This window comes from Mizuhopecten yessoensis, unplaced genomic scaffold (genome assembly GCF_002113885.1).
Source record: "Mizuhopecten yessoensis strain PY_sf001 unplaced genomic scaffold, ASM211388v2 scaffold9985, whole genome shotgun sequence".
In the NCBI taxonomy this organism is placed as follows: Eukaryota; Metazoa; Mollusca; class Bivalvia; order Pectinida; family Pectinidae; genus Mizuhopecten; species Mizuhopecten yessoensis.
This window is the reverse complement of record NW_018408321.1, coordinates 252979-280342: the sequence shown is the minus strand read 5'-3', so window position 1 is coordinate 280342 and position 27364 is coordinate 252979. Positions and strand designations below refer to the sequence as shown.

The window sequence follows — 27364 nt, the reverse complement described above, 5'->3', positions numbered from 1 at the left end:
CTATCTCCGATCTTTGTCGGGACAGTCTGACGGATTGTATTCTTTGGGCCCTCTTGTGGCTGCCCAGTCCGTTGTCTGTCCTCCCTCTTCTTTTGCATAAGCCTCATTATGTCTTCTCCGCGTGATCCGGAACGCTGGTCGTAATCAGGCTTTGTGTCACAAAAGGAAAGGGTATTTTGAATTTTTCCTCCGGGGGTATGGGTCCTATTGTTGGAACCCTTCATCGCTCCACGGAGACACCACTGCGGTAAGTCGAATTCGCATTATAATGACTGTGGTAACGTATTTTGAAATAGAATTGAGGTTTCTCTTGTGAAACCAATTTCTATTATAAATACTTACCACAGTCATTAGGTGAGTTCCCTCCCAGCCTCCCCTTGTCTCCTTGGCTCTCACTTTTTTGGGCTTTGGAATTATGAAGTGGGAAGCATGGCTTCGTGTCTTATCACGTGCGTGAATACTACCGTCTGATTGGTGGGTTTCCCAGGGTTTCCCCATGGGGGGAAAAATTCTTTATTTACGTATGTAAAGAGCCAAGTAAGACATATGCATTATAATGACTGTGGTAAGTATTTATAATAGAAATTGGTTTCACAAGAGAAACCTCAAGTTTTATTTGTAACAGGAGAGAGGTAATGCAATGGAGCCAGACCACCTACGATCTTTAGATGCTAGCTACCTGGTCACCAGCCACCACCCGGTCAGTCCCACTAAGCACTTCTATCCTTTGTGTAAGTCTTTGCCCCTTAAGACAACAGTATCTATAACACAGATTTGGATATCCCCATGTCAAGTGCACACTCATAACTTAAAACAAGGGTTGGTTACTGGCATTATTGTAACAGAAGGAAAATGCAACAGACCCGATCATAATTTGAACCCAAGACCTCTTGTGGGATGCTCAAACAGGTTAGCTACCTGGTCACGGGCAGTAACTTGGCCCATTCACACTACATATTTATAGTCTTTTAGACCACAAGTCATTCATGCATCACCTTATTATGGTTAGAAACCTTGTTCACAGAAACAGTGATCTTGATGTTTTACAATTCATCTCAAGAAGACTACAGTAGGCAGTGTAAGATGTTGGTGTACAGTGACCTTGACCTTAGACTTAATAACCTAAACTGCTATGTCAGACATTCCATCACCATTGACAACAAACTTCGTTATATATCCAGCTCACCTCCAAATATGTTGTACATTAATTAACATAAACCTATAGTAGTAGGAGACAGTTTTACCTTTGAGCATTTTGATGGCCACAGATATTTCAGTGCCTTCCCTTTGAACTTCTTGGGGAAGAGGAATATTCCTATTGGTCAGTAGATGTCCACTGATGCGTCCTTTGGTGACCAATCCAAATGCCCCTTGACCTAGAATGGGACCAACCTTGATCCCACTGTGAGGAAGTTCCCACATGTCAGGTACCACTGCTGGGGTGATCATTGAAGACATACTAGATCTGTGCAATGGAAGAGAAACATGTCAATATACTTCTGTGGGGTATTGGTTACACAAAGAGAGACCGCACAAGGGTAGGGGGAGACAATTTATCAAAATATACCTCACACTTGTCAGGCCCTGATCACAGAAACGGACTAAACCTAGGCAAACGCAGACAAATATTACAAAATAAACATTACACTACTTGAATGGTACCAAGTATGGAAGACAATATGAACCAGAGCAAAGGGAGACAATCATAAAAATATATTCCTCATTTTTCTCAGGTACTGAGCACAGACACAGGGTAGACAAGGACAGGGTGAGACAAACATCACCAAAGATATTTCACACTTATCAGTATTATTGAGGTGGTGACATACAAGGGTATCGATGGTATACTTAGACCAAATTAACAGGATTTCTATATAACCAAATGCCTTTTCCAGGAGTGAAAACATGTTACACCTTGCACCTTGGATTATCCCTGAAGTGAATATTCAAAAATAATCTTTGTTAACCAAAATTGAGGAAATCTTCATGCACCTTAAAATGATTGATCACAGATGAATTATTTTAATGCAACAGGTAACTTTAAAAAGATTTTTTTAAATAATGAATTGTCTGCAAAATATATATGTAAATATTTATATCTTTCCTTAACATTTTTCCACCAATCTCAGGGGCGAATGAAGAGACTTAAACGTTTAACCCAAATACAGTTTTCAGTGTTTATGGTTGACTTTGATTGTTTGACATGATTTAAGCGAGTTACAAGAAAGTTGGTTTGAGCAATGAATCCAGGATTGAGCACGAGAACAGTTTCATGAGGTGTAAGATCAATCCTATGGATGCTCATTTTTTTATAAACTCGAAAGTTAAACAAGAGGCCCAGAGTGCCTGTATCGCTCACCTGGATACCTAAGCAATCATGGCAAACTATTCTCAAAATGAGATCAAGGGAATATGCCAGACCCCAAGGCCAATCCTTGTAGCATAGCTATATTACATTTTTCATGCCCAGCAATTTTATGTATGGTAATTGCACCCATAGTACTATGTCCTGGTATGATGCCTGAAAGACAGACTGAACTCTGAGGGCAAGGGAATCACAAAACATACATCACATATATGATGCTAAGCACACAGACAGAATGGGCCAGAGCAAGCAAATCCCATGTTGGGACTTGTTAGAATCTGGTCACAGCGATAGAGGGACCGAGGTAAGGAAGACAACCTCTATAAATATTGTACACATCATGAGCACAGAGACAGACAGGACCTTGGTAAGGGGAGACAACCATTGCAAAATATTCATTACAGATTGACTGTCGTAGTTGGTTCAGTGGCTGTGCATTATCAGCAACAAGAGGGGTCAGTTGGGACTTGACCACTTACTGGGTGTGGAATAACTGGTAGTTATTTGCATCAACCCCTAGTTGCCCATGTAAATGTGGAAGTAGTTTACGTCTGCGAAGTTTCTTCCTTATCCAAACTGCACCAGCCAAAACCACAGAGACCATCACAATAGCTAGGGCAACGATCAACAAGGTGATCATGTCACTACTCCCTGGAGACATAAAGAGTGAAAAATGGATGTGTTTGTCAGCTACATTCATGTATTCTGTAAAGTATCATCTCAATGAAGTATCCTTACCTGGACAGGATAGAATGACATTATTTCATGTACCGTTACTCTGACAAGTAACGGACTTGGTATCTACTGAAGAATAGATAAATAGATAATGATCACCTGTATTTCCATGGGATATATGACAACAAAACACTAAGCAAACTAGACTAAGTGAAAGTAAAACACATGCATTACACATGTAACATTTTTACCTGTATCACTGCCACTGAGATGGCTCGACAGGTGTATTCGCTTACTCGTTTCTTGTATGATCTGCATTGGTGGCTTTGTAATTAGTTGATATATTTCCCATCGGCATACATTATAATATTTTTTAGTTTTCTTTGTAAGGAATTCTCTAGGAAAGGAGATAACAGTCACAATAAGGTAACATACATCCTTTAAACAAACAAGAGGCCCAATCGGCCTGCATCGCTCACCTGGTACAGATGTATTAATCTCACACTTGTAATTTTAAAAGTGGACTAAAATACAGCTACAGGTATAATATCAGTGTTTGATTCATAAAAACCTATTAAAAGATTTAACCATATGACACCTGTGACCTGTCGAACAAGGTCATTAGGTTGAAAGTAGGTCAAGGTCATTCATTTGAACAAACATGGTAGCCCTTCATCTAAGCATGCTGCAGGCCCAATTTCAGTACCCTGGTCCTTTTGGTTATTGAAAAGAAGTTTTTTGAAAATTTTATGACATTTGACCTCTGTCACCTTGAAAGTTGGTCAAGGTCATTCATTTGAACAAACTTGGTAGCCCTTCATCCCAGCATGCTACAGGTCCAATATCAGTACCCTGGGCCTTTTGGTTATTGAGAAGAAGTCGTATGAAGATTTAAACATATTTGATCCCTGTGACCTTGAAAATGGGTCAAGGTCATTCATTTGGAAAAACATTATAGTCCTTCATCCCAGCATGCTAAAGGTTTAATTTCAGTACCCTGGGCTTTTCGGTTAGTGAGAAGAAATTGTTTGAAGATTTTAAGACATTTGACCCCTGTCACCTTGAAAGTGGGTCAAGGTCATTAATTTGAACAAACTTGGTAGCCCTTCATCCCAGCATGCTACATGCCTTATATCAATACCCTGGGCCTTTTGGTTATTGAATAGAAGTCATTCGAAGATTTAAACATATTTGATCCCTGTGACCTTGAAAATTGGTCAAGGTTTTTCATTTGGACAAACTTTGTAGTCCTTCATCCCAGCATGCTAAAGGTATAATTTCAGTTCCCTGGGCTTTTCGGTTAGTGAGAAGAAATTGTTTGAAGATTTTATGACATTTGACCCCTGTAACCTTGAAAGTGGGTAAAGGTCATTCATTTGAACAAACTTGGTAGCCCTTCATCCCAGCATGCTACAGGCCCAATATCAGTACCCTGAACCTTGCGGTTATTGAGAAGAAGTTGTTTGAAGATTTTAAGACATTTGACCCCTGTGACCTTGAAAGTGGGTCAAGGTCATTCATTTGAACAAACTTGGTAGCCCTTCATCCCAGCATGCTACAGGCCCAATATCAGTACCCTGGTCCTTTTGGTTATTGAGAAGAAGTTGTTTAAATTAAAATATTGATGCCGGAAGCCGGACGCCGAAAGATGGAAGCCGGACGACGCACCATGCCATAAGCTCACTTGGCCCTTCGGGCCAGGTGAGCTAAAAATATCTATCATTAGTAAATGTTACTTATTCTTTCTATGCAGTTGAGATTTGATTATCAATGCCAATCAGGTAGGGTAATGGTCATATAGGAGTTTATTTATAGAATACTATTACTATTTCCATCAATGATATCCTCATGCAGATCTCGTACTGTGAATAAGATAATTTTGTTAAAGGCTTAAATACATAAAGCACAGTTTCTTTAAAAATGTGCATTTCCTTGATGCGTTCTTATAAACAGGAAATAAATTTAGGTAAGCTAACAAATTGACATGCTACTAAATGTTAGAAATTATATATACATTATATAGTACATATAATCCACCTACCTGTATCTGTACTGGAGTGGTCTCCCACCAACGTAAAAATGTGAAGGGCAGTTTTATTCCAGACTTCATCAGACACAGTTTCATTCACATCAACACTTCGTATCTAAAAAAAGCCATCTTAGTATCTATACTTCATATACAAAAAGACATAAAAAATGTCTTTAATTGTAGCTATACTGTGATTCTTATTTGAAAAGTTATTTCGTTATAATTGCATTTTGCTTTTTGTTGTTAACACACAACTAAAATGCTATAGTTACAATAGTTACAAAGCAGATTAACAGATTACTGTTAAGTTAATTAAAACTAAAATTGTTAAGTACAATGTATATATAAAAACTGTTTAAAGTCTCAAGTGGACCTGAGTCAGCTAGAGCCCTGTTTACATCGCAAAACCCATACAATCTGGGAAAGAAACCACTTGGTTGAGAAGCAAGGACCCCTTTGTTGTAAAAAGTATTTTAATCACATGTAAGATGGATACCAAGACATTTCATGTCATTGTTTACACATATTTCAAATAAATTTACCAAAATTGAATATTCTTATCATAACCAATGATCTTTCATGAAAGGTCTTCTGATAAACAATTTACACTTCACTTCTGTGAAAATGTTCATGTTGTGACTTTTTTAAACTGATCGCAGTGAGGAAATGTTTGCCTTGACAATGCATGGTTCTGAAATCTATCTATTCTTTACATTCATACACAAATATTTGTGGATATTTTCGTGCTATTTTGCTCAATGTTAAAATGTGAGGATTTCTACACAGCAAAATGTTTCCACTGTTGAGTATTCTAAAGGTGGCAAAGGGGCTATGAATATACATAAGGTGACGAAGGAGCTATGAATATACATATTAAGTTGACAAAGAGGCTATGATTATGCACGAGATGACAAATAAGGTAATGTGGATAAAACAGCAAACAGCAGAAGCTGTTATGGTATTGAACTAGAACAGTAAATGATTTTTTTCATAATAAGAGATGTAAAGACCTTACCCTAAATCCGTACTCTGCTCCCACATACTGGAGGTCTAACACCAGGTCATGCTGAGAATGATATAACCATTGCATCCAATAGAATGTATTTGTTCAACTTCTTCAATCGCTAAGAAAAAAAGACTATTGGTCTTCTGTGCACACATTCTTGTGTCAGAGTAATGCTCATTGAATCTAACCTTTTGTTCTATTCAAAAGGACTGCTGCTTACACTGAAGCCTTTTCCAGATCTATCCTCATGAACTGTATTTATTGAGGAACTCGTACTTTGATTCACCTAACTGTCATGATAACTTATTTTTCATTAGCTTTCAATCCACATTGGGAAATATGAGATACATGCTTTAATTATTTGTTCACCCAATATCTATGCAAAACACATGATATAAACAAGGCTACAGCTAGTTGTACTGGTAGTAGCCTTGCTCAAGTCCAAGATTTTTCTAGGGAGAGGTACCAATAGATTAAAGCACCTGTAGAATTAATGTGCCTGATTAAGCAAAACAATAGTAATTTGGTTGTTCCATTGTTATTAGGTAAGGAAATGTTTCATTTTTTATTTTTCACAGTTAAAATGTTTTTTCCCCCCTAAACTAATTCTTCTTCCTCTGAAAAGTCATGATGGAAGTAAGTTGAGGAGCATGGCCCCAGGAACAACATTGTGTTTAGTGAGATGTAGGACTTTCACTAAGCATTTACCTTAATTGGTCATTGTTGAGGATGTTTTCAGTTCATTTAAACAGTCATTGTTGAGGATGTTGTGTTTACAGCAATACAGATTAATTGTAGAAGATGTTTTCTATTCATTAACACACGGTAATTGTTGAGGATGACGTGTGTTCAGTTATATAAACAAGCCATTTGGATTGATATGTCTCGCCTGTGCCCCGCTTTGACCATCAATGCACTTATCAGAGAAACTAACTTCAACGCAAAAAACTTAATGTTGATGGAGATGCTGACAAAGTCAATGGACCATGAAATGTAGGCGGCATCCAGCCTTTTATGCATGCAAATATACTACCTAAGATGCAACTATGGTCTTGTTTTGGTAGGTCTATCACTTATAGTTTCAGAGAAACTAACTTAAACGCAAAAACTTAATGTTGACGCTGTTGTCGGAAAAGCAACACAGCTACTTCGTTGAGGCGAGACAAAAATGGTATTTGTTGAGGATGCTGTGTGTTCAGTAATACATGGTCTTTGTTGAGGATGTTGTGTGTTCAGTAATACATGGTCTTTGTTGAGGATGTTGTGTTCAGTAATACATTGTCTTTTTTGAGGATGTTGTGTGTTCAGTAATACATGGTCTTTGTTGAGGATGTTGGGTACAGTAATACATGGTCTTTGTTGAGGATGTTGTATTCAGTAATACATTGTCTTTTTTGAGGATGTTGTGTGTTCAGTAATACATGGGCTTTGTTGAGGATGTTGTGTTCAGTAATACATGGTCTTTTTTGAGGATGTTGTGTGTTCAGTAATACATGGCCTTTGTTGAGGATGTTGTGTGTTCAGTAAAACATGGTCTTTGTTGAGGATGTTGTGTTCTGTAATACATGGTCTTTTTTGAGGATGTTGTGTGTTCAGTAATACATGGCCTTTGTTGAGGATGTTGTGTGTTCAGTAATACATGGTCTTTGTTGAGGAAGTTGTGTGTTCAGTAATACAAGGTCTTTGTTGAGGATGTTGTGTTCAGTAATACATGGTCTTTGTTGAGGATGTTGTGTGTTCAGTAATACATGGTCTTTGTTGAGGATGTTGTGTTCAGTAATACAAGGTCCTTTTTTAGGATATTGTGTACACAGTAATGTACATAATTGTGTCAAATCCTTTAATAATAATGTAAATATGGTGTAACACTTTACAAGCTGCCAGTAATATAGCACATTTCTACTCATCAAATAAACATTTCACCAAGATTATATAACACTACCCCCACTCCCCAAGTCCTGCATCAGTGTGTCACAACAGGCAGCTTGTAAGTGAAACTAGAAAGCCAGAACAAAACGGCTAATTAGAGTCAAACAAAACATTTATTTCCAAAATACCCATTACCAAGAGTGTACAGGGAAATAAAGACTGTGTATTTAACTTTAGATAAAATTTGCCTCCACAAACAACTGTTGTGACACACTGACCATGGGCTCTACATATGTCCAAGTTCCCGCCATTTTTTTCTTGTCTTACTCTGAAAGTCAATGCAAATGTTTCTTAACATTTTAAATATAATCATCGGTAAAATTGAGAAAAGTCAATTGATCTTCAATCTGTGACCTCTAAAGAGACCTTCAAAAGACAGTCTTAAAGGTATGCTACACACCATCTAAAATTTAGTACGTCACACACCATCTAAAAGATAGTACGTCACACACTTCTAAAACTTAGTTTGTGACGCACCGTCTAAAAGTTGATATGTTTCACACTGTCTAATTATGATACATATTAATGTATATTTATCAAAAAAACAAATAGACCTAAGTTGTACACTATAGTTAACAAATAGATGGGTATACAATAAAGTCCCTTTGAGTAAGATGTGAGTGTACTTACCCCCTCTACATACTGGACGGTTGTATCAGTGAGGTGTGCGCGTGACTCCTCGTCCCGTATGATACGCCCCAGCTGTATTGAGTAGTGTTCCCTACAAGCGCTACTCGATGATGGCGACTGCAGCATGGTGCGCGGCTGCCACATCATGTCTACACTGAGGGCATTGGGGATCTGAACCACTCTGACCCCTGCTTCATCCAAGAGGACTGTCCCTGTACAGAATACAACACACAGTTAAAACCGTCTGAGAGTCCATTTAAACAATGTAAGCTTGAGAAAGAGTCAAAACCATTTGTTTGAAAAAACTCGATAGCATTTTACAACAAGAATCTAAAGATCTGGCCTAATCATATTACACTAAGCCTAAGAAAAGTAAATGATGGATGAAAACTATCATACAAGGACATTTGGCACTGAGTATTTTGTGTGCTCATCTTTAAAATAGGCATATACTAAGAGAAGCAATCAGCAGAGTGGTACCTGAGGCTGAGAGGTAAATACTGAAAGAAGCTATCAGCAGAGTGATACCTGAGGGAGACAGATATATTGAGAGAAGGCAGCAGTACCTTCATGTAATGGTTGGAGATATATACTGAGAGTAGCCAGCAGTACTTGTGGGTGGGAGATATATACTGAGAGTATCAAGGCAGTAGAGTGGTACCTGAGGGTGGGAGGTATATACTGAGAGCACCCAGCAGCAGAGTGATCCCTGGGGATTGGAGATATATTCTGGGAGTAGCCAGCAACAAGTGGTACATGAAGGTGATAGGTATATACTGAGAGTAGCAAGGCAGTAGAGTGGTACCTGAGGGTGGGAGTATATACTGAGAGCAGCCAGCAGCAGAGTGATACCTGGGGATTGGAGATATATACTGAGAGTAGCCAGCAACAAGTGGTACATGAAGGTGAAATGTATATACTGAGAGTAGCCAGCAGTATTTGTGGGTGAGAGGTATATACTGAGAGTAGCAAGGCAGTAGAGTGGTAACTGCGGGTGAGAGGTAAATAATGAGAGAAGCCAGCAGCAGAGTGGAACATGAGGGTTAGAGGAATATACTGAGAGTAGCAAGACAGTAGAGGGGTACCTGAGGGGGAGAGGTAAATAATGAGAGTAGCCAGCAGCAGAGTGTTACCTGAGGGTGAGAGGAATATAATGAGAGAAGCCAGCAGCAGAGAGGTACATGAGGGTTAGAGGTATATACTGAGACTAGCAAGGCAGTAGAGTGGTACCTGAGGGGGAGAGGTATATACTGAGAGTAGCAAGGCAGTAGAGTGGTACCTGAGGGTGAGAGGTATATAATGAGAGAAGCCAGCAGCAGAGTGGTACATGAGAGTTAGAGGTATATACTGAGAGTAGCCAGCAGTTCATGTGGGTGGGAGATATATACTGAGAGTAGCAAGGCAGTAGAGTGGTACCTGAGGGTGAGAGGTAAATAATGAGAGTAGCCAGCAGCAGAGTGGTACCTGAGGGTGAGAGGTATATATTGAGAGTAGCCAGCTGTTCATATGGGTGGGAGATATATACTGAGAATAACCAGCAGTAGAGTGGTACCTGAGGGTGAGAGGTATATACTGAGAGTAGCCAGCAGCAGAGTGGTACCTGAGGGTGAGAGGTATATACTGAGAGCAGCCAGCAATACTTGAGGGTGGGAGGTATATACTGAGAGTAGCTATGAGTATCTGAGGGTGGGATATATATATATATATATACTGGTAATAGCAGTAGAATGATACCTGAGGGTGAGATGTATCAACTGAGTAGCCAACAGTACCTGAGGGTGGGAGGTATATACTGAGACTAGCCAGCAGTACTTGAGGGTGGGAGGTATATACTGAGAGTAGCTAGGAGTATCTGAGGGTGGGATATATATATATATATATATACACTGTTAATAGCAGTAGTGTAATATACCTGAGGGTGGGAGATATATATATACTGGTAATAGCAGTAGAGTAATATACCGGAGGGTGGGAGATATATATATATACTGGTTATAGCAGTAGTGTAATATACCTGAGGGTGAGATGTTACTGTCGGAGCTGATTTGTACTGTATAGACCTGAAACAATCCCCATCCATTGTCCCTGATACGCTGCTGGGGTGCGATGGGCACGACCTACAACAAAGTATTGCAATGGTAAAATATGTCAGCAAGAGTTATTCTAAAGTTAAACAAGAGGCCCAAGGGCCTAAGTGATCACCTGAGTTATATGAAAGGTACTGGTGGCTCAATTTCATTGTTGAGATGTGATGTTGAAATCAACATGTAAATGTAAACTAAGTGAAATACAATACTTGTCATGTCATCAAAGGATAAGAATATTAAAAATATTGGTAAAGTCTTATTTGGGGCCTAAGCCCTAGCCCGTTGGGATGGGGTAGGAATAATTTTCTGCTGAAATGGATAAAATATACCCAAAAGTGTAATTTTTCTATATAAACTATAGTAAATGTTACCCCCTCCCCAAGGGAGAACAGATGGCCCGGGGGTCTTGAAATTTACAATTTAAATATAGCCCTCAATAATCTTTCCATCCATGCAATTGACTGCAGTACCTCGGAGTCTGGAGAAGATTTTTGAAAAATTGGTTAATTTTCCCTTTGGGGCCCCGCCCTGGGCCCAGTGGTTGGGGTAGGAATCCCAATTTTACAAGTTTGTAGCCTCATCTACCAAATATTCCATCCACTGGTTCTCGAGAAGAAGTCGAAAATGTAAAAAGTGTACACACGACGGACGACGACGGACAGAAAGCGATCAGAATAGGTCACTTGAACTTTGTGATCTAAAAATGCATTCTGTGAATTTTTTTAATTTTTTTAATTACACTTCTGTTGTTATTGACAATACAATGTACTACTAGATTTTCCTGATTTCAGAAAATATGGGAATGCACAGCAGATTTTGACAATGTTCATGCAATATCACTGATATCATACAAATCAATCATTCTTGATGGATGCCNTACCTTTTTGCTCGTTATTATTGAGGTAAATTCTGCCGGCCAAAAGGAGCTATCGAGCATTCTGACCAAATATGGCACTTTTAAAGACAGATATGGCCTAAAGTACTGTACAGTAAAAAGTACTTATATAGGCCATTAATATTACCAAATAATAAATCCCTCATGTAAAGCATGATTGAAATATAGATATTCAAAACCTTAAATCTCAATTATCTCGAAAAGTGAAAAAATCCAGATAGCACCTTCTGGCAATGAACCCTCGATTTGTCTATGAACATGCTTTACCAGAGATTGACATAAGATAACAGGTCTTACCTGGAATCCATACAGTGCAGACATATCATCATAGCCGACAGGTACATCCACCTCACGAATGTCCTAGAGGATTTACAGAACATGTTCATTTTCTATAGGTGATAGTTTTAACTTTGAGATACCAAGTGAAATTTTAATTAAGGATCCCTGTCCAACTGCAGGCAAATCACTAGATAATTCCACCCTTGTTTTTTGTATGGTTATCTCCCCTTAATTTTAGTTTGGATATACCTATGGTACGGCTGGGTCAGGGTATTAGCGTTGACAGATTGATAGATTAGAGAAACAGTAAAAACATCAAATTATAGGAGGTCCAGGGTTTGATTCCTGGTCTGGCAGGCTCTTTGCATTATTAACTCAGAACACTGTTTACATTCTTTTTTGTTTGTTTAATTTTTGTCCTTTATTGTGTTTCATAAAAGTTCTGTAAGGTATGGATTTCTTCTAAACAAAGTTAAGCTAAGGTCAAGCCAGGAAATAAGCTTCCGGTGCATCGTAACAATTTTTGGCAGTGGTACATGGATCCTTAATGCAGACCCAATATGAAGCATATTAATTCAATATAACAAATAACAAAAGCAAAATAAGCACATTAGACCTACTAAAGCAACTTTAGCATATTATATATTCTAGTGTTGACAAATTTCCAGAAATTAAGCAATTATTTATGATACAACTGATGATCAGATTTTCCTAACTTCCATCTGAGTCTGTGGGTATCTGTCTTATTTCCCATCGAGAATTTTTTTAATTCGTTGTCAAACTGGCCAATCAGAAGGCGCCTGACAATATTTATCTGCGGATATGAAATATGGTGCCAACATTTAAAAACCCATTTATGTCTATTCATGAACTGGTACACTTACCGTGTTCTCTGAAAATCCTTGTCAATAATAAACACAGTTTCATCTATAAAAGCAATCTGTTGTCTGTATAATTAAAGTGCTGTGAAACCTCTTATAAATGGTCTGAGTAGACAGGGTATTCCTATATTCATTATAGCCAGGTGGTTAGTAAGACAGGTTTGACCGTACATGGTATGAGGACCACTCAGACAGATGAAACATCATTACTCACTGGTGCTTAATGGTATTGCACCTTTCATCATACATATTTATATAACCAGATATAACAATGGTACAAGTGAAGACTTACAGCTTTAACGCTGACACTCCTAGGGACCTGGTCGGTGAAGATTGGAGGCTCGGGAAAGTTCTGAAGTACAACTGGGCCCCACCTGATAATGTAGCTTTCTATTACTCCCATACTGCCAAGATATGTAGGAGCATCCCACTGGAGGCGAATCAGCATGGAGGAGTTCACCCCCCCATACTCCACACACAACGACACATTCTCCACGTTACCAGGGGAAGAAACTGTCAAACACAATGCCAATGTATAAAACAGTGTATCTAGATTTCGTTTTTGTTTCTAGAAAGATGTGTTGCAGATAAAACCCCATATTACCGGGTTATCATAATCGGATAATATTACATGTTTTTAATGATATTGTACTAGGAGCGGAAAAAGCATGGCGAGACCAGGATTTGAACCCGGAACCTCTGAACTCTAGACAAATACTCTACCAACTGAGAACCTAGTCAGCGAAGATCAACCCAGTCCAGTTCCACTAAATTCCTCCCTCCCTAATCTAAATCTTTATCTTTACTGTAAATCACTATTTACAGCCAAGGTTCGGGTATCCCCTCGCCAAGCATTCATCCAGTCCATGAAACAATTTACGATTGGTCGCCTCAGTTGATTAATCCAAACCCAGTCCAGTTCCACAACAATATCATATGCCCTAATTTATGTGTAATTTCAGATTAAATACTGTTAAGATGTTTTGCTTATTTCCATATCTTTAATAGTAAACAAGGCATAAATGACTAGATAAACTGGATGACACATTGGTCTAGTTCCTTTATTCGAACAAGTTTGATAGTCCTTTATCCAAAAGAACTATAGGATGAATAGCATTACTCTTTGCATTATGGTTATTAAGACACTCGGGTCAAAATAATTTGGTTAATCTTACAAACACTAGCAAGTTACGTACAGCCCAAACATTGTTACTCTAGGCATAAGGGATCTTTAGAAGAAGTCAATTGAATTATTACCTTATTTCATACTTTGTGATCTTGAAGTGGTTCAAGATCATTAATTTGAACAAACTTGGTAGCGATCCACCCCAAGTAACCTATAGGTGAAATATAGTGACTCTAAGTTAAAAATGTGACATTTTTACAGACAGTACATGACAATTAATGAAGATGGATGGCAATAGCCGAGACAAACTCTTCAGCTCAGGTGACTTAAAATTTCATGATTAAGGCCCCACCAATTTGAAAAATAGTTCTTCGGGAATTACCACTCTTAAAAACTGAAGTCTCGAAAAAAAAAAACTTTTTTTACCGCTCCTCAAAAAAAAATCCCAATTCCGTATTGTTTTGGTCTGCTTTTAAATGAATCAATTCGTTTGAATAGACCTCTCTCTTGGTTTACAGCTGCATCATCAAAATGATTCACTTTCCTTGCGATTCAAGCGTCAAAGCGATCCAAATTTAGTGAGGTGCAAAACTAAAAACCATTACTTTACTAAAGGAATAATTGATATCTGGAGTAGTCTCACACAAGATGTTATTTCATCTCGTAACAAATTTACTTTGAAAAAAACTTCTGGAAATATGTTTCCTGCCTCGTTTCAAAACCGTTAGGTGACGTTATTAGCGCTATTTTTAACAGGGCTTTCCCAAACAATTCAAGTGGTCAAACTGGACGATTAGAATGGACTATGAATAAGGGGATAGCGAGGTAACATAAGTGGTAGTGCATACAACACATACATTCCTTAAAAAAAATATAGCTCTTCAAGGCAGAGGAGGCTGGGTATTAATATTAGTATTAATTTAAATCTTGCATGTAGATACAAAAAAAACAACGTTTAGTTCAGCAATATAATTAAATCATACCATTTTACTGAATATTATAAATTATGTAATCTAATAGCGCACGTATTTCATTTGACCCCGAGTACCGACAGAGGAGAGAACAGAATACGCCGTGGCCAACACAACAGTTGGAGGGCCTCATATCAAAAAAACAAACTAACCAGTAACTTATCCCTTACTTTCACATAAACTACTGTATATAGAAATACAAAGTAAACTCTCACCGATACATGCCCATTAACATAACAAAATAATGATTCCGTAACATACTCTTTGCGCTATCTTTTGACCATTTGGCAATTTTCCGCTTTGTAGCTGACGCTGTACAACGATTTTCTTTCGCTTACTTCACACGGACAGTCATTTTGTTTACAAAGAAATGGTGTGCTATGCGCATGCGCTAGAAGAGGGATATCCCTGAACAAAACGTTGGTCAGACAGGTAGAAATCGCAATGATTATTATCTTAAAATTATTCATTTTTAAGAATATATATCAGCCAAATCCGATCATTATTTTCCATACGGAGACTTACTTGATATGCTTATGTAGTATTTGAAAAAAAAAGACAAAATAAATATACACTTCACTGTGATGACCCTTTAATATGACTGATTTTTCTCCCCAAGTTATGGGATCAATAAGCATTGCACATTTTGTTTTAGTTTACAGTTTGATATATTTATTTAAATTTAATGTATCTTTCTAATAAAAGAATTTTATTTTTCTTTCATTTAGTTCTGAAACATAATAAGATCAAAACCAAGGAAACGGGTCCTAATCAGTTCAATATGTAGGCAATTCTATAGATTTTTAGAAATTTTACAAGCGGTTTTATATAATACAACGTTAAAATAAAAGTACTGTTTGGATTGGGGCCTGTGTGGCAGGTTTTAATTGCACATAGGATTAAGGTCGCCTTCTAGCTTCGAGCTAGAGAGAATTCCCCTTTAGCTCAGTGGTAGAGTGTCAGACTAGGAACATAATTTCATAATTTGCATAAAATATCCAAAAATAGAATCGTTTTCTGTCTATTAACGATGTCTATATCTATCACTGGTCGTTTACAAGATGCTTGCCGGTCATAATTTTTTTTTTGGCTATTCCAGACATTTTGCTAAAAGCATGAAATTTTCAGACAAAGGTGATGTTCATCAGTTTGGAAATATGTGATATCAAAGTTTTATTTTATACACCAACACTGTATGTGTTAAACATGTAGCCTTTATTTTATACACAAACAATGCATGTGTTAAACATGTAGCCTTTATTTTATACACAAACAAAGTATGTGTTAAACATGTAGCCTTTATTTTATACACAAACAATGTATGTGCTAAACATGTAGCCTTTATTTTATACACAAACAATGCATGTGTAAAACATGTAGCCTTTATTTTATACACAAACAAAGTATGTGTTAAACATGTAGCCTTTATTTTATCCACAAACAATGTATGTGTTAAACATGTAGCCTTTATTTTATACACAAACAATGCATGTGTTAAACATGTAGCATTTATTTTATACACAAACAAAGTATGTGTTAAACATGTAGCCTTTATTTTATACGCAAACAATGTATGTGTTAAACATGTAGCCTTTATTTTCAACATTTCAACACCAACTGGTCCCATTGTCACGCAAACAATGTACGTTTAATGAGTCTGACAATGTATTAGTAAATGTGTGACAAGTCATCAATGAAAACTTACATGTTGCAGCTACACACGGAAAGTTGAATATATTATGACAATCTGAAAAAAATATTGTAAAACAAAGCTAAAGACAGTACACACTTGAACATATGGTTAATTTTGTTGATCAGTTTTACTGTTATAATGCTTTCGAAAAAAATAACAAAGTATTCCACTCAAAATAAGAGTTCAACCCTAAGCTAATGCTTTAAAAAAATTAGCAATTATCTTCTAAAACGATAGTTGTTTACACCAAGTGTTTAGTCTGTTGACAGGTGTTGGAATACTAGTACCTCTGAGATCCAATGTAAAATTTGTCCATGGTCCTTGTAATCCACATTTGGTTACAGCACGAACCTAGAGAAAAAATAATCCGTTCATCATTATTATCGCATAATGAATCACAGCCAAAGTTTACTCATAAAACCCTGAACATATCTAAATAAATAAACTAAATACACATTGAAGATTTAATACACAAACACGGTACTGTATTCAGTTTATGTACCTTGGTAAACATAAATTAACTTTTTCCATTCATTCAAATAATTAGTTTATTAAAACATGTTGAAAGCATTTTTCAGTATCAAATCATTAGTAAACATGTAATGCCCATTACGGCAGTACATGTACTAGGACCTATACAGTAGGTATATACAGTCCCTGTACGCTGTCACTGTAAGGCACTGTCAACCTAGGCCCTGATCATGGATATGACACATGAATATAATATAGTCCCTGTACGCTGTCACTGTAAGGCACTCTCAACCTAGGCCCTGATCATGGATATGACACATGAATATACCCTGTACGCTGTCACTGTAAGGCACTGTCAACCTAGGCCCTGATCATGGATATTGCACAGGGACCCTATACTCTGACAATGTATCATAAGGCACCAAGTATAGCCATGTAGCAATAAACATGTAATTGTATATACAATTTACTACACACTGAGTCTGCTATTATTTTACTAGAGCCAGAACAATATATAACTCTAAACTTATGCATTTGGCAGAACCAGTGCATATGGGTGATAAATCACAAAAAGACAAACCTGCCCTTGGTAAAGACAGCCAAAGGCATCAGCGTGGATGTGCATCAAAACTCTACGATAAGCGGCAGAGGACTGTAAAATAAGATAGCATTAAACTGTAATATACAAAGTAGCAGGACAAAATCTACCACTACGTCAATCAAGAAGGCATAGTCATCAATATCCCCTGTTCCCATCTGTTGAAGTAAAAACATGAAATTTTGGTAATAATGAGTTGTCCTTTTTCTCACTTATCAGACTGTTTTCGGCTTATATCCATAACTTATTCAAATGAACCTAATAAGCTCTTAACTTTAGCAAGCTACAGGCTAAATATCATTCCTTTATGCCACATGGTTCAATATGAGTAGTACTTTAAAGGTTTTATCATCACTGGCTCATGTCCTGGAATGTGGGGTCAAAGTATTTGATTGAAAAGCTTGATAGCCTTTCACATCACATAGCTACAGGATATCAGATAGAGAACGGTGAAATGTCGTTTGATCTAGAAAAGGATTTAATTATGTATTTTGACTTTACAACTTTGCTGGAAAAACGTTTTGTTTTCAGTACTTCAAAAAACTGCAGTTCTTGAAAAGGAGTTGTTTGATTTTTGTAATGCTTTTCAACTAGGTGACCTTGAAGGTGGATCAAGGTTATTTCTCTTAAAAGAACTTGATATTCATTAAACCTAGCAAGCTTAATGCCAATTATCATGAACCTAGGCCATTTGATTCTTTAGAAGATTCACCCACAAATACTTTGTTCCAGTGAAGTTGCAAAGTCAAATGCATCATTGAATATTTTTTTTGTTAATAACATTTCACTGTTCACTATCTGATCAGAAAAGTATTTCCATCTGTGTGTAAGTCCATCCTTGTTAGGTGTATGTTGTACTTACTGTATTTGAACCTCTCTCAAAGATGGGCATGATGTTGGTGAGTTTCTTACTGCAGAACATTGAAGGTGTCTCATTCCATTGGTAGTCCACCATGTCACTTGGTGTGTCCCATCCTATAGTCAAACAGACAGTCAGTTACAGCATGCTATATTCTGAGTGTCCAATCCTTCCCAAACACATATACAAAGCATGTAACTCTAAGTGTCCCATCTTACACCCAAAACACATACTTAGTTACAGCATGTTACTGAGGTGTACCTCCCCCAACCCATCCCTCCCCGAGGAAAAACCCACATATTCAGTTATAGCATGGTACTCAGCATGTCCCATCCTCCCCCACCCTCAAACAAATATTTAGTTACATTAAATTACTCTGTTAGTCCATCCTACATTATGCATCTTAACAGAAATTACAGTCAGATAAGGTACATAGATGATATTTCAGAAGTGATCAGCAGATGTGCCTATATTACTGCAGAACACATAAACATATATTAAGTATAGCTATTCTACCATGTCATATATAACAAAATGCACAATTCCCTATGTAAGGTGTTGTGATGTAGATAGGAGAGTAGATTTTGAAACTGTACTTGTGTTTCCCTTGCTTGCATTATTGGGGTACATGTATGATCTGTTGTTCATTACATGGCTGTTGATCAGTAAATAATATTGCTACCTAGCGTACATGGTAGGATGTTAAATATATAATAAGGTAACCCTACGGTATGACTACAAATCATACATGACCTTGACCTCTAACAATGAAGGTCACCCTACAGTACGACTTCAAATGATAAGAGACATTGACCTTATGCAATGAAGGTCATCTTATAGTATGACTACAAGACCTTAACCACTTACAAGGAAAGTCATCCTACAGTATGACTTCAAGTTGAACAAGACCTTGACCTCCTACAAGGAAGGTCATCCTTCAGTATGACTTCAAGTTGAATAAGACCTTGACCTCCTACAAGGAAAGTCATCCTTCAGTATGACTTCAAGTTGAACAAGACCTTGACCTCCTACAAGGAAGGTCATCCTTCAGTAAGACTTCAAGCTGCTGTATAAGACCTTAACCTCTTACCAGGTAGGCGATCCCATTGTATGACTGCCATAAATTCATGTGTGCCTGGGTAGTAGTATATTCCTCGGCCAACAAAGGTCACGTTGGAAACAGCAGCAAGATTAAATGCTGTGGAAGAGCGAAGTCAGTGGTATGTTTCATACAAATTTATTGTGGTATCAACATAATACTTACTGCACTTGTAGTTCACACACCTTATATACCATTATACAGCAGAGGTTGGGGTTTTGTTTTCAAAGAAAAACAATTTTGATGATTACAAATGACATAAAGTATGTATGTGTGAAAGTGTGAGAATACATACGTACAGTGCACCTGCAAACATATCTATGCATGTGTACAATATAGTCAAATGTATCTACATCTTCACAGCACATAATGATAATTTATGCTGGTAACAGAAGTTATAAAATTACATGTTGCAAACAGGATGGGAACACAATTTCTTTTCTAAAGTTTTCTTACAGATGTTTTATCGTTTTCCAGAGGAGGTGTTTTATAGTTTTCCAAAGGGACTTCAGAAAATCCAGCATTTTTAAAAGAAAAGATAGCGGAAAAAAGAAGATACATTGTTTTTGATGCTTTAATCAGTTGCAATATTTTCTAAATGCAAGCAGTGTCAGAAGTAAGACTTAATTCTAGCCTGGTTCTGTTGGCCTACCACTACTTTTAACACACTGATGGAAGGTAAGTGGCATTTCTAAAAATATTTGTTGTATCGTGCTTCACCTAATAATGGCATCAAGTGAAGGAAAAATGAACTGCACTGGGTCGATCTTTCTCCTGTTACAGTAACAAGAAGAAACTACATCTGTAATATTTTACTCATTAGATAATATTCACTTTGGAAATTCTTTACAAAATCTCTGGGGCTGGTAGCCGTTACAGGCTCCAAACAAACAGAAGGGAGGCACAACCACACAAAGAGCAGGCACATAACACCGACAATATGCCATTTCTAAGAATTGGGATACAACCTTGTACGATTTTAGACAGTACATTCATTAGGAAAGGAAATTCTCACCTGAAGCAGATATGTATGTGTAGTTTGAAAACCCACGCGATCCATGCCTGTTGATTGCTATCACACGAAAGTGATGGTCCACACACACGTCATCAATGTCAATAGAACAGGAGAGAGTCTGAATCTGAAGTATACATTCATATATATCATCTTATATCATGCAGCACAGCATCTAGATCTAAAGAACACACTGAAATATCATATTGTATTTTATAGGAGGGTGTCTGGATACTTCTTGTACTATTCTGTCTTTTTATATTGCAGAGTTATCTGCTCTTGTGAGCAGGTATTGATTGTTATATCATTTGTTTGTGAGAGTAACGTCATAACTTTTTGAGAAAATGACGTAATTTTCTCACACAAACTAATGACGTAACAATCAATACCTGCTCACTAGAGCAGATAACTCTGCAATATGAAAAGACGAAATATCATATGAGGGTGTTCATGTCTCAAATCTACTCACAAAAAAACATATCATTCTATGTTGTTATTGTAAAAGAATAGAAAAAAGACAATGACCAGTCTAGGATAGGGTCTCAAAACTCTAAATGGTCGCTCAAACCAATTAAGCTACTTGGTCTAAAATAATCCGACCAGTCCAGTTCTGCTACATTCCTCACACCTTCAACAAAGTTTTTGATCCTCTAACCACTGAACTACCAGGTTACTGGTTTTGACTCCAGCTTAATCTGCTTCATTTTGTTCTATTACGACACACCAATGGTTCATTTATCCTACACTAAATACATCCCAAAATGTGCCACTAAATACATCCCAAAATGTGCCACTAAATACATCCCAAAATGTACCACTAAATACATCCCAAAAGGTGTCACTAAATACATCCCAAAATGTGCAACTAAATACATCCTAAAATGTGCCACTAAATACATCCCAAAATGTATCACTAAATACATTCCAAAATGTATCACTAAAAACATTCCAAAATGTATCACTTAATACATCCCAAAATGTGCCAGCGTACCTCATAAATTGCATTTGTCCAATTCTGGCTGTAAATTTTCTTGTACTGAACTGCATATAAAACCTGACTTTGCGACTTGCTTGGTTGCCATGACAACTTGACTTGGTTATCATGAACTTTCCACTGGTTGAGAACTGGGATTTCCGGTAAAAGGATCAGATCTAGAAAAGGAAGAAAACATTACTCACACAGACAGCAATCTCATTAACATACAAAAGACATAACAACAATACCAAAATACAACCAACAGGGTATGTTATATGTGTTAGGTATTTTTGGTAAATGATGTGATTTTTAAATGAACTCATAGAAATGTTATATAAATCAATATGAATAAATTATTTTGAGGTGCACATCAAAGCTTAAGTCTAAGTTTGAGCAAGAGCATCTTATAACTTTTTACAAACAAATTAGGGAAGTGCATTAGTAAACACATTCTTTTGAATGGTAACAAGTTTTGAAATACCATAAAAATACAAATACTTGTGTTTCAAACATCTTTCCAATTTCAGTTGCAATCTGATTGAAAATGTGCTACCTAGAGATGAAACAATTTCCTGTCAAAATGTATTGAGTGTCAAACTCATCCAAGATATTTTTATTCTGAATATCTGTAAATTTGGCTTAAAACCAGTGACCAATGGGCAATAACTCCCATAAAATTGACTGACAGCATTCAGTATCTACAGTGAACTTGTAACCAAGATTCTTTATAAAACATCTAAAATTGAAGTTTGTAAATGCACAGTGGTACAGTAAATGTTGACACACAAGCTCCCGCCCACCCTGACCACCTGGACACACTCCACTAATTAATCATGCAGTATATATTCAATGTAACACTTCAGTTCTCTTGTGAAAATAGCTGTTACCCTAGGTAATTGTGATGTCAGATGGCAAGGTATTAGATAAAAACAATAATAAAAGGAAATATGAACTGATAATTACCTGGACAACCCGCACTCTAGTCTGACCCACCATTCAACACAGGAGTGGAAAACATACAAAAAGTATTTTCATTTGAATTCCATATTTAGCAATGTGTGGACATGTAGTGGAGAAATTAAAAAAAGAAAATAATACCGGGTAACTCACTAAAGAATTTGCTTAGATCATGATCAGCACATGTCCCCGCACAACCAGGATCCTGTGGACAAGAAAAAAAGGAATGAAAGAAAATCAGCTTCTCATCAACATGCCAGTGAATATATGGAAGATTGCTATGAATCAAAATGTGACAATGTATAACAAGGGCTTTTCTTGATCAGGAACATTATTTTCTGCATGTTCCACTTTAGTCTTCAGATACCATCAATGCATCTACTACATTTTATCTCATTAATTCTATCAGTAGTTGAAACCCTTGATAATACAAATGACATGCATATAAACTAGTTTACATATAATCTAATGAAAATTATGTCATTCTCTAAAGATATCATGGATACTCAATAGTCTCCAAAAGTTAGCATACATGGAGGATGATATTGATCTACAAGGATATCTGAAATGCTGTGCTTCTTTAGTTGTTATCTACACCACTGAGGGTATATGCAATACTTTTAAAGACCAGACTTTGCACTTTAAAGGAAAGTATATAAAATTATTACCTAGATAATACTTACATCACAATTTGTCATCCATAACCCAAACGGGTTATGACAAGTTGTATCGCAGTAGGACTGAAAATAAAATAGTTGTTTTAATTATACAAATACATACCAGAAGGTAATTCTACATGTAACTGAATATGTCACCATAATGGCAGATGTATACCCCTGGCCTTCTCCAAGTACAGCAAGAATAGTTCTTTTATAACATTTTTAAATGAACAATGCAAAGTATTGCAAGGCAATCCATAGTCCACCCCAGGGTTTGACACTAACACTAGTAGATTTAAGCATGAACAAGTGAATCAGCTAAAATAACTGGTCCTTTGGTAAAAAATGGATATCCCAATAACATCTGATAGATAGATTATACCATATGAATATTCCTTTTAAAAAACTGCTTAAAATACATATAAATTGCATAATAATTATCAATAATTTCCATTTTTTATGGCAGTAGTTAGTTATTCTAGTACCCTTACTAACAGTCAATTACTTTTTATGTTTCATGTTTGAGATGATTTCTTAAGGAAATTTAGGACTAGTTACATTAACATAGGACTAACAAATAATCTATTCAACTAGTCCTGTGGACAACTAAGAAAAAAATATTTAAAGTCTAACCCAGATCTCGGGATATAGGTCACAGTGACCTACTTTTTGTACTTTTCACTTAAGATGTACTTGCAAATCAAATCTAGTTACTCCAGGTGAGAAAAGGTATAGAAGCCAGACAAATTTTTTAAAGGTTGAGGAAAAGGTGAAAGGTCAAACTATAGGTCACAGTAACTGACATTTTTTAACGCGACTCTTTGCCATCCTAAGATGTATTTGTATTCCAAAACTAGTCAATCAAGTGAAATAGTATAGAAGATACACCCCAAACAAACTTTTTCAAAGGAAAAGTCAAAGATCAAAGCAAAGCTAGGCCACAATAACCTAATGTTTGTACTTGACACAGTGCCATCCAAAGATGTACTCGAATAACAAATCTGATTACTCCTGGTGAAATAGTATCAAAAATATGCTTTAGACAAACTTTCTCAAAGGTTAAAATCACAGGTCAAACTTTAGGTCACACTGACCTATATTCTGTACTTAACACTCCGCAATCTAAGATGTACTTGCATACCAAATCTGGTTAAATCAGGTGAAATAGCATAAAGTAGATATGCCCAAGAGTAACATTTTCAAAGATGAGTTCAAAGGTCAAACCATATAGGCCACAGTGACCTACTTTTTGTACTTGACATTTTGCAATCCCAAGATGTACTTGCATTACTAATCTAGCTACCCAAGGTGAAATAATATAGAAGATATGCCCCAGACAAATATTGGCTAACTTTTGTAAAAGGGGTGGAACTCACATAAATTATAAAACCACTAAAACTGTTAACCACATGCATACTAATAACCCCCCAAATTAGCCAATCAGAGGCCACAGCAGCCTCCTTGAATCCTGAAATTACACATCAACAAAGTTGGCCCCTTTTTTTTTTTACTACAGTGACCATCTTGAATACATATATTTAAAAGTGAGTCTTAAAATATAAAGTATATCCGCTACATATGAGTCCCATAAAGTATCCAATGTGACAACAAAGCATTAACTTTCATTTAAGCAAGTTATCATGTGGGAGCAAAATATTGTTAAATGAACAGACAAGGTCTTTACTATCTAACACTCCATTGTCCCAATATATATAATATATATGTAATTCTCCGCTCCATGATACCACATGTTATATTTAAACTTGATATATTTAGTACATGTACTTTCTGAATTTCGCAGGGAAATCCCCCAATGCCTATTTCCGTTCCTCATATGGCCATGTGATGTAGTCAAATGTATACTTTATTGGGTTTTCTATATCTGTTAACAAAATGTTCAAATATGTGCTACCTTTCCTCGTATTTTCTGGAGGTTAGTTTTCTCACATAAGACAATAATTACAGTAAACATTTAAATTACAATTAGATCTCTCTGTTAAGATATGAAATAATGCACAATGTGATATCAATTTAACAACTATCTAATCAAGAACATCCCAAAAACTAAGTATTCAAAAATCATCCATGATTTTAGGTGTAGTATGAAACCGCTCTCTGCTAGACTGCTACCTTAACTAAACCATTTATTAGTTTCTATAAATGTTGATAGCTGACAGAGTAGGTGTGGGGGAGGTGATATCACCGTCTCTGGTATGACATCCCGATTCTGGATAGAAATAAATATCTAAATACTGGGATGGGAACAAACAGGTGGTGGATCGATCTAAACCAGTCTTATCTGTTACAGGACCAACGTAAACACAGGATAGGACAAGCTAGCCTATTAAGTCAATGAAGGTTGTCGTGTAACAATGCCAATCCCAACAATGACCTAACAAGGACACTGAACAATCAAAGGACCATCAACTTCATGTAAAAGGATTTCTTTTTACATATTCCGTATTTTGCCATAAGAAAGAATTGCATAACTGCTAAGTAAAAATGTATACCAATCCAACCGAACACAAATAAGTGTCATATCATAAAACCGTCAAAAAAAGAAGAAACTACAATTTCAAAGCCATATGTACATATATTTTTTGTAAATGTAAAACTGATGTGAAACAGAAGAAAGTAACTTCTCCAATGACCCACCCCCCAGGTGGCAACAACAAACACCCATAGGCTGTTCACAACGCACCGGCCTGCACCAGTGATGCCATTTAATTATCAAATTCATAACATTTACACAAAAACTTCCATCGTCCTGGTCAATTACTATCAGAATCAATGTACATAGTATGTATCAGAAAATTAAATGAAAAATTAAACCGTCCGTCCTGACCAGTGCGTTGCCCTGAACTGACTTGCAAGCTCACCAGCTGCGCTTGCCTGTCATGCCAATACAGGTGTGCCACCTACTGGGCAAACCATTAGAGAAAACCATTTCGCGCTCATTCCTTGTAGTCAACCGCGCGAAATATGATTAAAAATATCTGTTTCCGTTTTCACACATACGTGGCAAATACAGACAAGTTTTTAAAGCATCCAACAAAAAACATGTCTTGCATAAATAAATAAATCAACTATGTTTTTTAATTGCTCTTTTGTGGCATATGTCAATAAAATTACATTTAAGCAAAAAATTGTTATACACGATACTAAATTCAAGTAATATTTTTAAAAGAAAATATACAATACATATTTTTTATTTTTTTTCATTGTCATATGGAAAATATAAATAGCACTTACCTCATTTTCCATACACAGGGCTCCACACTGTGTAGAACACAACACACTGGTGGTGTAATCGTCATACTTATGACATTCTCCAAGTTCTATTCCTCTGTACCACACTGTCAAAACAAAAACTAACACAGCTATTCCCATGATAATTGGATTATGAAATTAGCACACACTCCCTCCTCCACGACCCCTATGCGGACTTTCATGGTGGCAGTAATGTTGCCGTTGGGAAACCTGCAAGTGCTACCAGCTTGGGTGATAAGCTTTCCAACTGCCACCATAACCTGTTAACCTCAATGGTGGTGATAAGATATCTTTAAACAATCTCATTGACAAAACTGGACAAAATAATATAGTAAAATCTGGCCTCTTTTTCATCTTAATATTCAAATGCCAATATTATCAATATTTAAATTGCAGAAATACCATTCAGATCCTATTTGAATTTTAAACAAAAAAATCCATTTTTCTATGAAAATTATGTGCTTAATATAATGTTGCCTGTCAATGCCACAACAGAGCTGAGAGAAGGATAGTCTAGTGTTACAGAAAAATGTCCAAAATCATTATTTGCTTTGATAGAAAACAATTGTCTGATTCAATTATACCTGTTAAAAAAAATTCATTCCAAGGAAAGATGAAAGGGGAAATCATCAAATCTTTGATACAAATTTAATAAAAAAGGAATATATTGTAAATATGTATTTGATGTAATATTTTGTTTCCTTGCAATAATTTATTCATTTTCTTGGGAGTATATTTTTCTGTAGTATATTAACAGTATTTTTATGCTATATATATTTTCCTGGATGAACATTCTGCGTTTTCTCATAGAAATACATTAAATATTTATACATTTTGTAGTTGTATGTTTTATTCCAGAGTTGGTTTGTTTGTGCTTTATGTCTTACAGCTATGGCC

General features: G+C 36.5%; 1 protein-coding gene across 1 annotated transcript; it reads right to left on the bottom strand.

The window, feature by feature from the left end:
• On the bottom strand, window positions 1–26758 carry LOC110459191. Its single transcript, XM_021511334.1, has 19 exons — window positions 26450–26758; window positions 23222–23278; window positions 22692–22743; window positions 21597–21757; window positions 20609–20732; window positions 19585–19692; window positions 18498–18610; window positions 17618–17689; window positions 16854–16917; window positions 16579–16620; window positions 13069–13289; window positions 11914–11976; window positions 10649–10751; window positions 8635–8846; window positions 6085–6135; window positions 5082–5184; window positions 2845–3016; window positions 1245–1465; window positions 1–134 (listed from the first exon to the last, which is right to left on the bottom strand). The coding sequence occupies exons 1-19, from the start codon at window positions 26585–26587 to the stop codon at window positions 1–3; spliced, it is 2211 nt and encodes a 736-aa protein (XP_021367009.1). The 5' UTR covers window positions 26588–26758.
• Window positions 26759–27364: the final 606 nt, after the last annotated feature.